Genomic DNA, 13,093 nt, shown 5'->3' on the forward strand with positions numbered 1-13,093 from the left:
TTGTCAGTGTTTTTCTGGAAAAACTATGCTGCTCCCGTTCGGGCAAAAGTCCTTTTCTGGAAAAACTGTTCTGGAAAAGGGCAGTGTAGACAACACAGTAGTCTTTTCCACAAAAAAGCCCCGATTGCAAAAATGACGATCGGGGCTTTTTTCCAGAAAAGCGCGTCTACATTGGCCACAGACGCTTTTCCGGAAAAAGTGCTTTTCCGGAAAAGCATCCTGCCAATGTAGACGCGCTTTTTCCGGAAATACTTATAACGGAAAACTGTTCCGTTTTAAGCATTTCCGGAAATTCATGCCAGTGTAGACGTAGCCTATGGGTATGTCTACACTACAGTGTTATTTCAAAATGTCTTATTTCGAAATAGTTAATTCGAAATAGCTTATTTAGACATAACACATCTACACACAAAATGCATTTCGAAATAGTGTTTTGCTATTTTGAAATAGCACGTCCACACTGCGTGGACACTGAATTGCATTGAAGGCCAGCCGGAACCAGGTCCAGCAGGGCATCAGGTCAGGAGTTTATTTGTGTGGCTGCGACCTGAGGCTATCTGAGGCTTGTGCTTAAAGGGACAAGGTTCTCAGTTTTCGCTGCTTGCTTGCCTACCTCGATGAGGGACAGCGAAGCATTTGTGTCTCTGCGGGTTCTGGTTGCCCTCACTTGGGACACCACAGCGTTCTGCAACATGGAGCCAGAGCTTCCCCTGGGCACTCTGGTGCTTCTCATGAATGCGTTGATGCGAGCTTGGCTGCACTTTCTGCAGGCTGCCATCCAGGAAGTCCATCGGAGCTGTCAGTATCCAGGAGGCCCTGTGGGAGAGCTTCCACCCTGAGGATCACTAAGAGCCTCCCTGGTCTGCCCCACTGGGAGCTTCTGCTTCATTCCTCCTGCACTTTGTTCTATTTACCCTCCCAGCCCCCCTTCCTCTTGTAAAATAAAATACACGTATTTTCATGAACACAAACTCTTTTTATTTAATAAAACTGGGAAAGAGGATGTAACTAGTGAGACTGGAGAAAGGAGGTGGGAGAGCGGAGGAACGAGGGTTGTAGAAGGGAGGGGGAAACCTGGGAGGAGGGAGCCTGAAGGGGGAAGCAAGGGGAAGAAGTGGGAGAGAAAACTCAGGGATCAGGGTTGGGGGGTCTTGCCGGACCAACTTGATTGTCATGCGAACCTGCTCCTGGGTTCACATGTGGCCTTTGGTGGCCAGGGTGGCAGCTATCCTGCCATAGACGGCCACATTCCTCCGTCTAGTGCGGAGATAATGGACGTTAGGGGCATCCCCCCCAAACCTAAGTTAGGTCCACCCTGATCTCCAGCCTGGACCAGGAAGGCGCCTGCCTTCTCCAGGCCCTGGCAGGCTCCTGGGAGCTGGCTGACTGCTCCTGGGGAGCGGTGGAGGGCTGGCTGCCAGTGGCTTGCTGGCTCATGTTTTGGGGCCACTGGGTCAGGGGCAGTGACTGCTGGCTCTGGGCCGGCAGGATTGGAGCTGGCACAGGCACTGTGGCCAGAGCCAACCCCTTTAAGGGCTCCGGGAAGGGAGGGAAGGGAGAGGAGTGTTCTTGTTTGAGGCTGGAGTGGCCACCAGGGCACCCTGGGAAGGCTGGAGGCCCCCATTTCAAAATAAGTGTCTACACAGCACTTATTTTGAATTCGCTATTTCAAATTTGGCATTATTCCTCGTGGAATGAGGTTTACCAAATTCAAAATAAGTGCTCCACTATTTTGAATTTATTTCGAAATAGCGGTTTGGCTGTGTAGACGTTAGTAAAGTTAATTCGAAATAAAGGCTGTTATTTTGAATTAACTTTGATGTGTAGACATACCCTATCCCTTTTTTAATTATTCCTAGCATTCTGTTTGCTTTTTTGACTGCTGCTGCACACTGAGTGGATGTTTTCAGAGAACTATCCACGGTGACTCCAAGATCTCTCTCTTGAGTAGTTGGAGTTAAACTGTACATATATTGTATGTATAGTTGGGATTATGTTTTCCAATGTGCATTGCTTTACATTTATCAACATTAAATTTTATTTGCCATTTTGTTTCCCAATCACACAGTTTGGTGAGATCTTTTTGAAGGGCTTCACAGTCTGATTTGGTCTTAACTATCTCGAGCAGTTGAACTAACTTAGCTGTCATGTGAGTTTAATGCAGTCCCTGCTGGGAACAGCAGGTTTTCTACACAAGCCCACCCACCTGTCCTAGACTCTGCCTCCCTGAGCACCAAGGCTGCTCTGCCCTTCCTGATGCCAAGGGAGGTTTGCCCCTGTTGAGGCTCCAGCATCAGCCTCCCCTTTGGCCCCTAACCATGGATACTGCTCACTGGGGAAGATGCTGCATGATGCAGGGCAGGGCTCAGCTTGTGAAACAGCATCCACTTGAGCTTGGAAGGAAACTGTTCCATGGACTCTGACACACAGTGGGTATGTCTACACTACAGCACTAATTTGAACTAACTTAATTCAAATTAGTTAATTCGAACTAAGCTAATTCGAATTAGTGCATCTAGACCTAAAAACTAGTTCGAATTAGGGTATGTCTACACTACCACCCTAGTTCGAACTAGGGTGGTTAATGTAGTCATACGAACTTGCAAATGAAGCCCAGGATTTGAATTTCCCGGGCTTCATTTGCATGTTGCCGGGCGCCGCCATTTTTAAATGTCCGCTAGTGCGGACTCCGTGCCCACGGCTACACGCGGCATGAACTAGATAGTTCGGACTAGGCTTCCTATTCCGAACTATCTGTATGCCTTGTGGAATGGCTACACGCGGCACGGAGTCCGCACTAGCGGACATTTAAAAATGGCGGTGCCCGGCAACATGCAAATGAAGCCCGGGAAATTCAAATCCCGGGCTTCATTTTCAAGTTCGTATGACTACATTAACCACCCTAGTTCGAACTAGGGTGGTAGTGAAGACATACCCTCAGGCTACGTCTACACTGGCCCCTTTTCCGAAAGGGGCATGTTAATTTCACAGGTCGTAATAGGGAAATCCGCGGGGGATTTAAATATCCCCCGCGGCATTTAAATAAAAATGTCCGCCGCTTTTTTCCGGCTTTTAGAAAATCCGGAAAAGAGCGTCTACACTGGCCCCGATCCTCCGGAAAAAAAGCCCTTTTCCGGAGGATCTTATTCCTACTTCAAAGTTAGGAATAAGATTCCTTCAAAGTAGGAATAAGATCCTCCGGAAAAGGGCTTTTTTTCCGGAGGATCGGGGCCAGTGTAGACGCTCTTTTCCGGCTTTTCTAAAAGCCGGAAAAAAGTGGCGGACATTTTTATTTAAATGCCACGGGGGATATTTAAATCCCCCGCGGATTTCCCTATTACGACCTGTGAAATTAACATGCCCCTTTCGGAAAAGGGGCCAGTGTAGACGTAGCCTTCAGTGTTTTGCTAATTCGAACTAGCATGTCCACATTGAGTGGACCCTGAACCGAAGTTAAGGCTGTCTGGAAGCAGTGCCGGCAGGGCATCAGATTAGGACTTAGAGCGTGGAGCTGCTGCCTCAGGCTAGCCGAGGGCTGTGCTTAAAGGGACCCGACCCCCACCCTGGACAGACAGTTCTCAGGGTTCCTCACTTGCTTGTCTAACTCGATGAGGGGCAGCAAAGCAGTCCTGTCTTGAAGTGCCCTGAGTGCCCACACACAGCACATCACAGCACTCGGCCATCAGCCCGGCTGCACTTGCCGCAGGCTGCCATCCAGGGAGGGTCAATTGGGGGGACTGCAGGAGAGCTTCCACCCTGAGGAGCCCGCAGAGCCACCCCAGTCCTCCCCATCGGGGGCTCATAGCCCATTCCTCCCTCACCTCCTTCCACTTACCCCTCCCTAGCCCCCCTTCCTGATGTAAAAAATAAAGGACATGTGTGTTCAAAAATAGAAACTCTCTTTATTCAACAAAACTGGGACAGGGGGATTAACCTCTGGGGAGACTGGGGAAAGGAGTTGGGAGAGGGGAAGAGAGAGGGTGGGAGAGGGGAGGGGGAAACCTGGGAGGAGGGAGCTGGAAGGGGGAAGCCAGGGGAAGAAGAAGGAGGGGAAGTATCAAACTATGGTACTCCATATCTTCAGTACTGTGTACAGATGTGATCTCCTCACCCCAGAAAAGATACTTTGGCCTTGGAAAGGGTTCCGAAAAGGGCAACTAAAATGATCAGGGGTTTGCAACAGGTCCCATATGAAGAGAGGCTAAAGCGACTGGGACTTTTCAGCTTAGAAAAGAGGAGACTGAGGGGGGATATGATAGAGGTCTATAAAAGCATCAGTGGTGTGGAGAGGGTGCATAAAGAAAAGTTCTTCATTAGTTCCCATAATAGAAGGACTAGAGGACACCAAATGAAATGAATGGGTAGCAGGCTTCAAACTAATAAAAGAAAGTTCTTCTTCACAAAGCAAATAGTCAACCTGTGGAACTCCTTGCCACAGGATGCTGTGAAGGCTAGATATAACAGAGTTTAAAGAGAAGTTAGATAAAGTCATGGAGGTTGGGTCCATGGAGTGCTATTAGCCAGGGGGTAGGAACGGTGTCTCTGGTCTCTGTTTGTGGAAGGCTGGAGATGGATGGCACGAGACAAATAGCTTGGTCATTGTCTTCGGTCCATCCCCTCTGGGGTAGCTGGTGTTGGCCGCTGTCGGCAGACAGGCTACTGGGCTAGATGGACCTTTGGTCTGACCCAGTATGGCCATTCTTATGTTCTAAGCTCAGGGCTCAGGGTCAGGGGTCTCACTGGACCACCTTGATTTTCATGCAAACTTGCTCCTGGGTTTGCATGTGGCCTTTGGTGGCCAGGCTGGCAGCTATCCTGCCCTAGGCGGTCACTTTCCTGTGCCTAGTGCGGAGGTCGTGGACGTTGGAGGCCTCCCCCCAAACCTGGATGAGGCCCACGAACTGCGCACTAGATCAAGCGAGCACCTGCCTCTTGCAGCCCCAGGCAGGCTCCTGGGAGCCGCCAGCCTGGTCCCGGGAAGAGGCGGAGGGCTGGGTGGCAGCGGGTGGCTGGCTCGAGCCGTGCCAGGTGCAGGGTCTGCTGGCTGGGTGCTGGCAGGCTTGCACCTGGCACGGGCACTGTAGCCAGACCGTGCCCCTTTAAGGGCTCCGGGAATGGGAGGGGGGCAGAAGAGTTTCCCTGGTTGTGCCCAGAGTGGCCACCAGGGCAAGCTGGGAAGGGCTAGCTTCCCACTAGTTCGAATTAAGTGGCTACACACCCCTTAATTCGAATTACTTAATTTGAACTAGGCATTAGTCCTCGTGGAATGAGGTTTACCTAGTTCGAATTAAGCGCTCTACTAGTTCGAATTAAGTTCGAACTAGCAGTTTGCCTGTGTAGCGCCTATTAAAGTTAATTCGAACTAACAGCTGTTACTTTGAATTAACTTTGTAGTGTAGACATACCCATTGATATACAGTGACACACACAGCTCCGCACCCTCCACACACACACACACAACCACACACACACACGCACGCAGACTGACACACACTGATACACTCAGCTACACACCCTATACACATACACACAAACAGAAACTTGGACACACACTGATACACACAGCTACATACCCACACACAGAGACTTTGACACACGCTGATATACACAGCTACACACCCTATATACATATAGACTTTGACACACCTGCACTTTCCAGTGCAGCCACATGGCAGAGCGTTAGCTGACTTGTTAGGCTCATGTGGGCTTTGCTGTGTAGCCCTGCGGTGTAGCCAGCTGGAGTGCCCAACACCATGGCACCCAAGAGCAGGGTCAGTGTGTACATGTGCAGAAAGGCCAAGCTGCAGTGACTTTGCAGTGAAGACGAACATCCACCCCCGCCAGGGGCAATTGCATTAACAAAAAACACACACGTAAACATACACTTACAGCAGTGGGCACCCACAAGCACATTTGCATGGGCACACACAATCACATGTGCAAACACACACTCACATGCGCCTCCACACATTCATGCATGTAAATACAATCTCACCCATGTAAACAGACAATCAGAAGTGCAAGCAGATACTCACATGCCCATAACCATTCAATCACATGCACACACGTGTGCACACAAAAATCACAGGTCTCTCTCACTCCCTCTGCTCAGTCACACACAGCCCTGCCATGGGCACCAAAGCTAGTCACTGCTCATGTGGACCGAAGCCAAGTGTTCACATTCATTCCCTTTTTCCTCTCTGGCTCTGGGCTGTTTGCTCTCAGGTTTTCCGGGCTCCCTCCTGCCTGTTTGGCTGCTTTTGCCTCCAGGCCAGGAACCCTGGAGGGCACAAGCAAAGGGACTAACCCGAAGTCCCAGGGTGCCAAATGGGGAATTTATTTACAAAACCAACAGTGCATATCACAAAAAACAAAACCAGTGTGCAGTGTCTTCTTTACATCTATATACACATAGTAAGCTCTATATACACAGACATTTACAGAAGATACATAGGACAGGGAATTCCCTCCGCTAACTCCAGAGACTACCCCCAAGCCCCTCTGAATCAAAAACGCAACACAATCAAACCATCCCCAGGCATAGCCCTCAGGAGATGGGCAGTTCCTTCCCCCCAACACAACCTTGCTCAGCTGCCACCTCTCTCAACCAGTCTGTTTGTCTGGGCATCTCTGCTGCTAGTGACTTTGGAGACCGGAATCCAAATTTCAGACTGCACCTTTGGGATTTTTTATAAAATCCTAATTTAAATTTCTTCCCCAAGGCAATCTGAGGGTAAGAACCAGTCTCACGCTCTGCACCAGAGGCAGCTGCAGGAGTCTGGACATCTGGCCAGCCATCTACGCACATCTGGTCTTTAGCTGATGGATCAGGTCTTGGCCATTGGAGGAAGTGACTTGGCTTGGGACCCAGAAGACCCTCTGCTCCGAGCCAATCTCACAGGGGCGAGGAGACCAGATGAGATGGATCAGGCGTCTGAGCCAAGGCAGCAAACCCTCCCTTTCTACAGTGTGGAAAAGACCCTGCTCCGCCAGTTTCCCATCTCTCTTAGCTACCCCAGGGCACGGCCCAAGCCCCTCTGCCCACTGACAGATCGAGAGCATTGGCCGCGTCCCAAGCCCTTCTAATGCTGTGACTGTGATTAGCCAGCAGGGCTTTCTTGGAGGCCATGGCTGGGCTCCTTAGGCTTAGCCTAACTGCACTCCTGCTGGAGCCAAAGGGGGGTTTACCTCAGAGCCAGGTTAGGCTGATGCCTTGTCTTAGACCCTCCCACCCTACGTCTTTGCCCTGAGAACAGCCCATGGAGAGGCAGCAAAACATAGAAATAAACCATACATAATACATTATAAATATCACCACCAGGGGGTAGCAGCACTGCTCTCCGGGCCGGACCAAACTGTGTTAGTCTGAATCCAGGTTCACCCCAGGGATCTGGATCCAAACCGCCCCTCCGTGGACTTCACGCCGCTGGGGGGTTCGGACACTGAGCCCAGCTCCGCCTCCGGGCCAGATGTGCTCTCCCGCCGTCTGGGGGAGAAGGGGGGGGTCAGCTCTGGAGGGGCCCTCCCCAAAATATCGGCCATGGGGCAAAGCCCCGAGGGAGGGTGTCAGTGGACAGGCTCCGGTCGGCCCCACCGGGCTTGGTGCCGTGAGCCGGCCTCCCAAGCACACCAGTGCCAGCGTCCCGTGGGGATTGCCAGCCCCTTTGCCAATGACCAGACGGGGCAGGGGGCCCTACGTCCAGGAGAGGTTTGCCACTGACTCCATGGAGGGGACTGGCCCGGCAGCTGGTCCGAGCCGCTGTTCTGTTAAGGAATTATATAAACGGCCAACTCTACCCCCCACCCCCTGCCTGCAGAAACGTCACCCTGGTGTGTTGGGCTTGAAAACCGACCCCTACCGCAGCGGGAACGAGGCCATTTCTGGCAGGAGCAGCCCTCAGGATCCGACCCCAGTGGCTCTGGGGTGAAGGGCACAGAGGAGAGTGTGTCCAGGGGCCATGATGATCTGGCCACCGGGCCTTGTGACCCGGGGTTGGGAGAATATGCTGGGCCGAGATTCAGACCGGCCGGGCTCCAAGGAGAGAAACCAACAAAGCCAGCCCAGCTGTGTAACCCAGCAAGTGGCGCTCGCACCCAGCTGCGGGGCCGTGCCGCATCTGACGCGGCTTGTGCGGCTGCCCAGGGGACTTGGGCCTTTAGTTCGTGCGCGTGCTGTTAGCGCTGCAGGTGCCCCGCCCCATCCTTGCTCGTGACTGCCCGGGCACGCCAAGCCCCAGCTCAGCAGTGGGGCCTGGGGCTCAGGACATGGCTGCCCCTTTTAGTAACAAACCAGGCCTTTTAAATACTTGTGCATTACAGTCAGGTGGGGCAGGGGGAAGCCCCCTGCCCAGGTTCCGAGTCAGCTCCATGTCCAGAGGAGTTTGACCTCCATTAAACCACCCAGGCTGTGCTCCTCAACCCTGGCGGGGCCCAGATTAGCTCCCAGGGCTGGGCCCTGGAGTGCTGGGGGGCCCGTGAGGCCAGGGGGCACCAGTCTCCAGCGACCGCAGCAGGCTGGGAACTGGAGAGCCGAGAAAACCACAGGAGCTGTCTGTGCCCAGCGGCGCTGGTCCAGACCCTCCTCCACAGTCATGTTCATCACAGCCCGGCTGCAGGGGTGCCACGCCTCGTCTTGCCCAGAGGCCAAGCCCCATGGACCAGGCTGAGTGTGTGGGGTGGAGGCAGGAGCTCGCACTCCTCTAACCGGCAGGTGGTGCCAATTCCGACCCCCGAAGTGCCCCCGTTGGGGTGTTTCCACGCTCACTTGCCCGTCATGCCAGTGTGCCCGCGGCCACAGGTGGGCGCCGCAGGGCACGGTGACATCCCAGGACTGGCATCAGACCGGCCCCAGGGAGCTCACAGGCTGCTGCTTGTTATCCCTGCTGGCTGCACTGACAGACTCCACAGTCCCACTCTCACACCGAGCACCACCTGGGCTAGAGGCAATGGCGCTGACGTCGCCCCCTACAGGAGGCAGGGTGAAGTGCCCTCCCCATCTCTGCCCCCCCACAGTTGTTACCCCCAGTCAGCCCCCCCACACGGTCTGCGCTGTTTCCCAGCTAGGCCTGGCTCGGGAAATGGGAAGGACAGGCAGATCCTGCACCCTCCAGCGCCCACAGCAGCAGGAGTTGGAGAGAGGAGTTGACTTCAGAGCAGCATGGGGCCCTGGGGCCAGCCTGGCACGAAGCATCCCATGCAGAGAAGCGAGGCAGCTGCCGCAGGAAGCAAGGGGCGGGTAAGACACCCCCAGTTGGCCAGAGACCCTTTGGCAACACAGTAAACTGGATCCGCCCTCCCAGAAATCCAGAGCCGAGGCCGGCTGTAAGTACAAGGGCTCAGCAGGTCAGTCCCAGCTGGAGGAGCTGGCAGGCTGCACAGGGCTTCCATGTGTCCAGGGGCCGGCACTGGGTGGCACCAGGCCAGTCTGTGCCCGTGGCCGGGCTCACACCAGGTGTCCCCGCCCATTGATGTAGATGCCGTTGGTGGTGGGCTTGGCCCGCAGCGTGCCGTTCTCCTGCATAAAATGGGTCATGGCCGCCTTGATGGTGTTTTCCTCCTCCCGCTCCTCCTCCTCCTCCTCTGCCTCATCTTCCCCCTTCGCCTTCTCCTCGGGGGCGGGCGCCGGGGCCGGGGGCTGCTCCGTCTGGGTCTCAATCTCCCGCACCGTCGACAGGGTGGAGTAGCTGCGCCCCTCCGTCTCTTCGCTCTGAGCGGGGAAAGACAGCAGCGGAGGTAGGGGTGGGAGACAGTGCAGGGAGCCCCCCTTCCTGGAAGAGCTCCTCCCATGCTCTGGCCACTAGCCATCCCCAGGGAGATCTCGGCACAGCCACTGGGTGGCGCTGTGGCTGGGGAGAGAGCTGTGGAGTCACTAGGCTAGCGGAGCAGGGAAATAGCTGGGCCATGCCGTGCCCCACTCCCTTACCTGCTGGTTAACCCTCTCTGGTGCTGGGAAGAGCCTATAGGAGCCTGAATAGCCATTGTCAGTGCATGGCTTGTGGTCCTTCCAGCCCAGGCCAGCAGGGGTCAGCATAAGCACAGCCCAGGGACCTGCTCTCTGGGGGCCGGGCTCCCCCCGCCAACACTGTGTGCCAAGCAGGGGCTTTGAGTGCAGCTCCCCTTTGTCCTGCCAGGGGTCAGGGCCTGAGCCACCAGGTTTTGCTCTGGGCTGAAACGTGATGATGGTGAGTGTGTGTGCAGAAGGTGGGTGTTCTGGGCTGGATTAAGGGTTGGGGGGGGCTAGCCGGGCAGCTGCCCAGGGTGCCAACCTATTGGGGGCGCCTGATGGCAGCTGTAAGGTGTGCCGTGTGCCGGGGGGCGGGGCCGTGCATGCGTCGCGCGCCCGCTGCCTGGGGGGCAGGAATGGCTCGAGCCGGCTTGGGTGTGCTGGGCTGGCCTGGAGGGGGGGAGAGGGTTGTGAGTGTGAGCCGTACCCATGCACAGCCGAGTTCCCCATGGTAAGGTTTTGTGTACATGAGTATGAATGAGCCAGCATGTGTGAGGATCTGTTGGGAGCGAGCGTGTGTGAAGAGATGTGTGAGTTAGTGTGCATGAGGGTGTGTGTGTGAAGAGGTGTGGGTCTGAGCCAGTGTGTATGAAGAGGTGTGTGAGCTAGTGTGTGAGAGAGGGTTTGTGTGAGCATGTCTGGGTGTGAACCAGCATGTGAGGATCTGTAGCAGAGAGCGTGCATGAGGAGGAATGTGTAAGGATCTGTGTGAGCGAATGTGTGTGAAAATGTGTGAGCGCTAGTGTGTGTGAGAGTTGGGTGTGTGTGCGAGGATGTTTGGTGTAACGCAGCATGTGAGGATCTGTGTGAGCGAGTGTGTGTGAAGATGTGTGTGAGTGAGCGTGCGTGAAGAGGTGTGTGAGCTAGTGTGCAAGTAAGAGGGTATGTGTGAGGATGTCTGGGTGTGAGCCAGTGTGTGAGGATCTGTGTCAGAAAGCGTGCATGAGGGGGAGTGTGTGAGGATCTGTGTGAGTGAATGTGCATGAAAATGTGTGAGAGCTAGTGTGTGTGAGGGGGTGTGTATGTGTGAGGATGTCTGGTGTGACCCAGCATGAGGGTCTGTGAGCGAGCGTGTGTGAAGGGGGTGAGTGAGCATATCCAGGTGGGAGCTAATGTGTGTGGGGATGCCAAAGTGTGTCCATTTGTGTGCCAGAGCAGGGAGCCCATCTCTGCAGACCTGCGGGGGCTGCATGGCCCAGCAGTCACTGCCCCGAGCAGGTCTCTCTGACCTGGACTTCCCTGGCCTGCAGGAAGTGCCAAGGGGCCTGTGTCAGTGCCACAGGGAGGCAGGTTTGCAGGCTGCTGGCATCGTGCCCTCCTGGTTGCACATAGGGCCTTGTCATAGGGGCCGCCTGCCCCCCAGCCACCTCCCTGCTAACCAGCTCTTGGCCCATCTCTCTAGCTTTGACCAGGGGGAGCTGGAATGCGGGGGCGGGGGGGCGGGGGGAAGAGATGCAGCAGGGGCCTGGACCATCGTGCTCCATGACAGCCGGGGCTCCCGCAGCTCAGGCCAAGCTATTGGCTGCAGGGGCTCCATGGAGGGGACCCCAAAGCCCCATCTGATTCCTGACCCCATGGGATTCTCATGCCATCCGTCCCCCACCCCGCCCAGGGCTGCACCTCACCATGACGGAGCAGATGCTGGTGCCACGCAGGCTGTCCCCCCGCAGGCTGCCCGGCCGGCTGTCCCCCCGCAGGCTGCCCTGCCGGCTGTCCTCCCGCAGGTGCAGGGTTTCCTCTGTCTGAAACACAGGGGCGGAGAGAGAGAGGGTGAGAAATGCCTGGTCCTGGCAGTACAAAAGGGGCAGTTTTCCACAGCTCCTGAGCCCACAGCACTGAGCCAACAGGGCACAAGACCTCTCCCCCAGAGTGCTGCAGGGGTGGCTGGGCCAAGGCTGAGCGTCCCCATGTGCTGGGTCCTCAGGCCTACGGGATGGGTGAGCCATTGCTGCTGGGTGTATGTGGGGTAGACGCCATCCCCCCCGCCTCCCCATGACTCCCCACAGTGTCTTTGCAGCCAGGATACTTTTGTCTCCAGGCTAATATTGCTTGGGAGGGGTGGGGGGATTCAGTTTCAGATTTTGCTCTGGGCACCCGAAAACTTCTGTGCAGGCCCAGTCCCCAGTGATCCCCATGAGGCTGGGCAGCTGCCTCCCATGACCCCCTCCTCCCACCCCAGGACTGAGCTGTCCCATCTACCATCTCCTAAAACCCCCAAACTTCACTCATGTGTTTCCACATGCTCCCTGCAGAGGGCGCCAGGCTCTTTACTGAGCCACCTCCCCTGTGTCTCAGGGAGAAAATTCATCATCATAGCAGGGGAGGGGGGACTGACTATACCCTGTGGATGCCCCCCTCCCTCACCTGGTTCCGGGTGTTGCTGCCGTGGCTGGAGTAGAGGCGCCGGATGGAATTCTCCCTCGTTAGGGTCAGCTCCTCTTCGCTGCCAGGCAGAGAGACACCAGGGTGAGCAGTGATATCCGTGGTCTGGCTGAGCTGTTTGCTCTCATCAAACCCCATGGCTGGTCTGGTCCAGCTGCCTCAAGGGCTGCTCCTGAGACCTGCTCCCAGTCTCTTGAATCCCAGCTGGCAGAGGTTAGCATAATGATAAGGGAAGCCAGAGGCTTGATTCCCACCAGGAGCAGCCTGAGGCAGGATCCGGGTGCTAGCATTTGAGTGGCTGCACCAGGGGAGGGGCCAGTCAGGGGCAAGGAAAGAGAGGAGGCTTTCTGCATGGCCTGTCTAAGCAGGGCTCTTTGAGGGTCTCCTTCCTGCTGGAGCTCAGGGGGCCCAGGTCGCAGTCAGCACTTGCTGCATCTTCAGGCAGGGCGGGGGGCTGACTGGACCAGGGTAAAGCTGAGATCTGGGTCACCCCTGGGGTGAAGAGCAGTATTTCAACCTGCGCTAGGCTCAGTTGTGTGTCAAAGTGACTCCCAGGTGATGGCTGATGTGGTGCCGGAAATACAGCACGACCTTCGCCAGGCGCAGGTGGCTGTGGCTTTAATATGTCGCCTCCTACTGGCAGGGGTTAAAACTACAACTTCCTGGACTGCACCATAACTCACTGAGGGGGGATAGTTGGAATAACAG

At 55.4% G+C, this 13,093-nt stretch overlaps 1 protein-coding gene across 2 annotated transcripts in view; it reads right to left on the bottom strand.

Annotated features, from left to right (window-relative positions):
• Positions 1–6,316: 6,316 nt before the first annotated feature.
• Positions 6,317–13,093, bottom strand: part of NECTIN4 (nectin cell adhesion molecule 4) — a 48,105-nt gene continuing 41,328 nt past the window's right edge. For both annotated transcript variants that reach the window (XM_075908137.2, XM_075908138.2), the window contains exons 7-9: positions 12,368–12,446; positions 11,629–11,745; positions 6,317–9,706 (exon numbers count right to left, since the gene is read on the bottom strand). In XM_075908137.2, the coding sequence (XP_075764252.2) occupies positions 9,443–9,706; positions 11,629–11,745; positions 12,368–12,446 (460 nt within the window). In that variant the 3' untranslated portion in view covers positions 6,317–9,442. The remainder of the gene's footprint in view (positions 9,707–11,628; positions 11,746–12,367; positions 12,447–13,093) is intronic.

Source organism: Pelodiscus sinensis, chromosome 22 (genome assembly GCF_052426305.1).
Source record: "Pelodiscus sinensis isolate ZL-2025 chromosome 22, ASM5242630v1, whole genome shotgun sequence".
Taxonomy (NCBI): Eukaryota; Metazoa; Chordata; order Testudines; family Trionychidae; genus Pelodiscus; species Pelodiscus sinensis.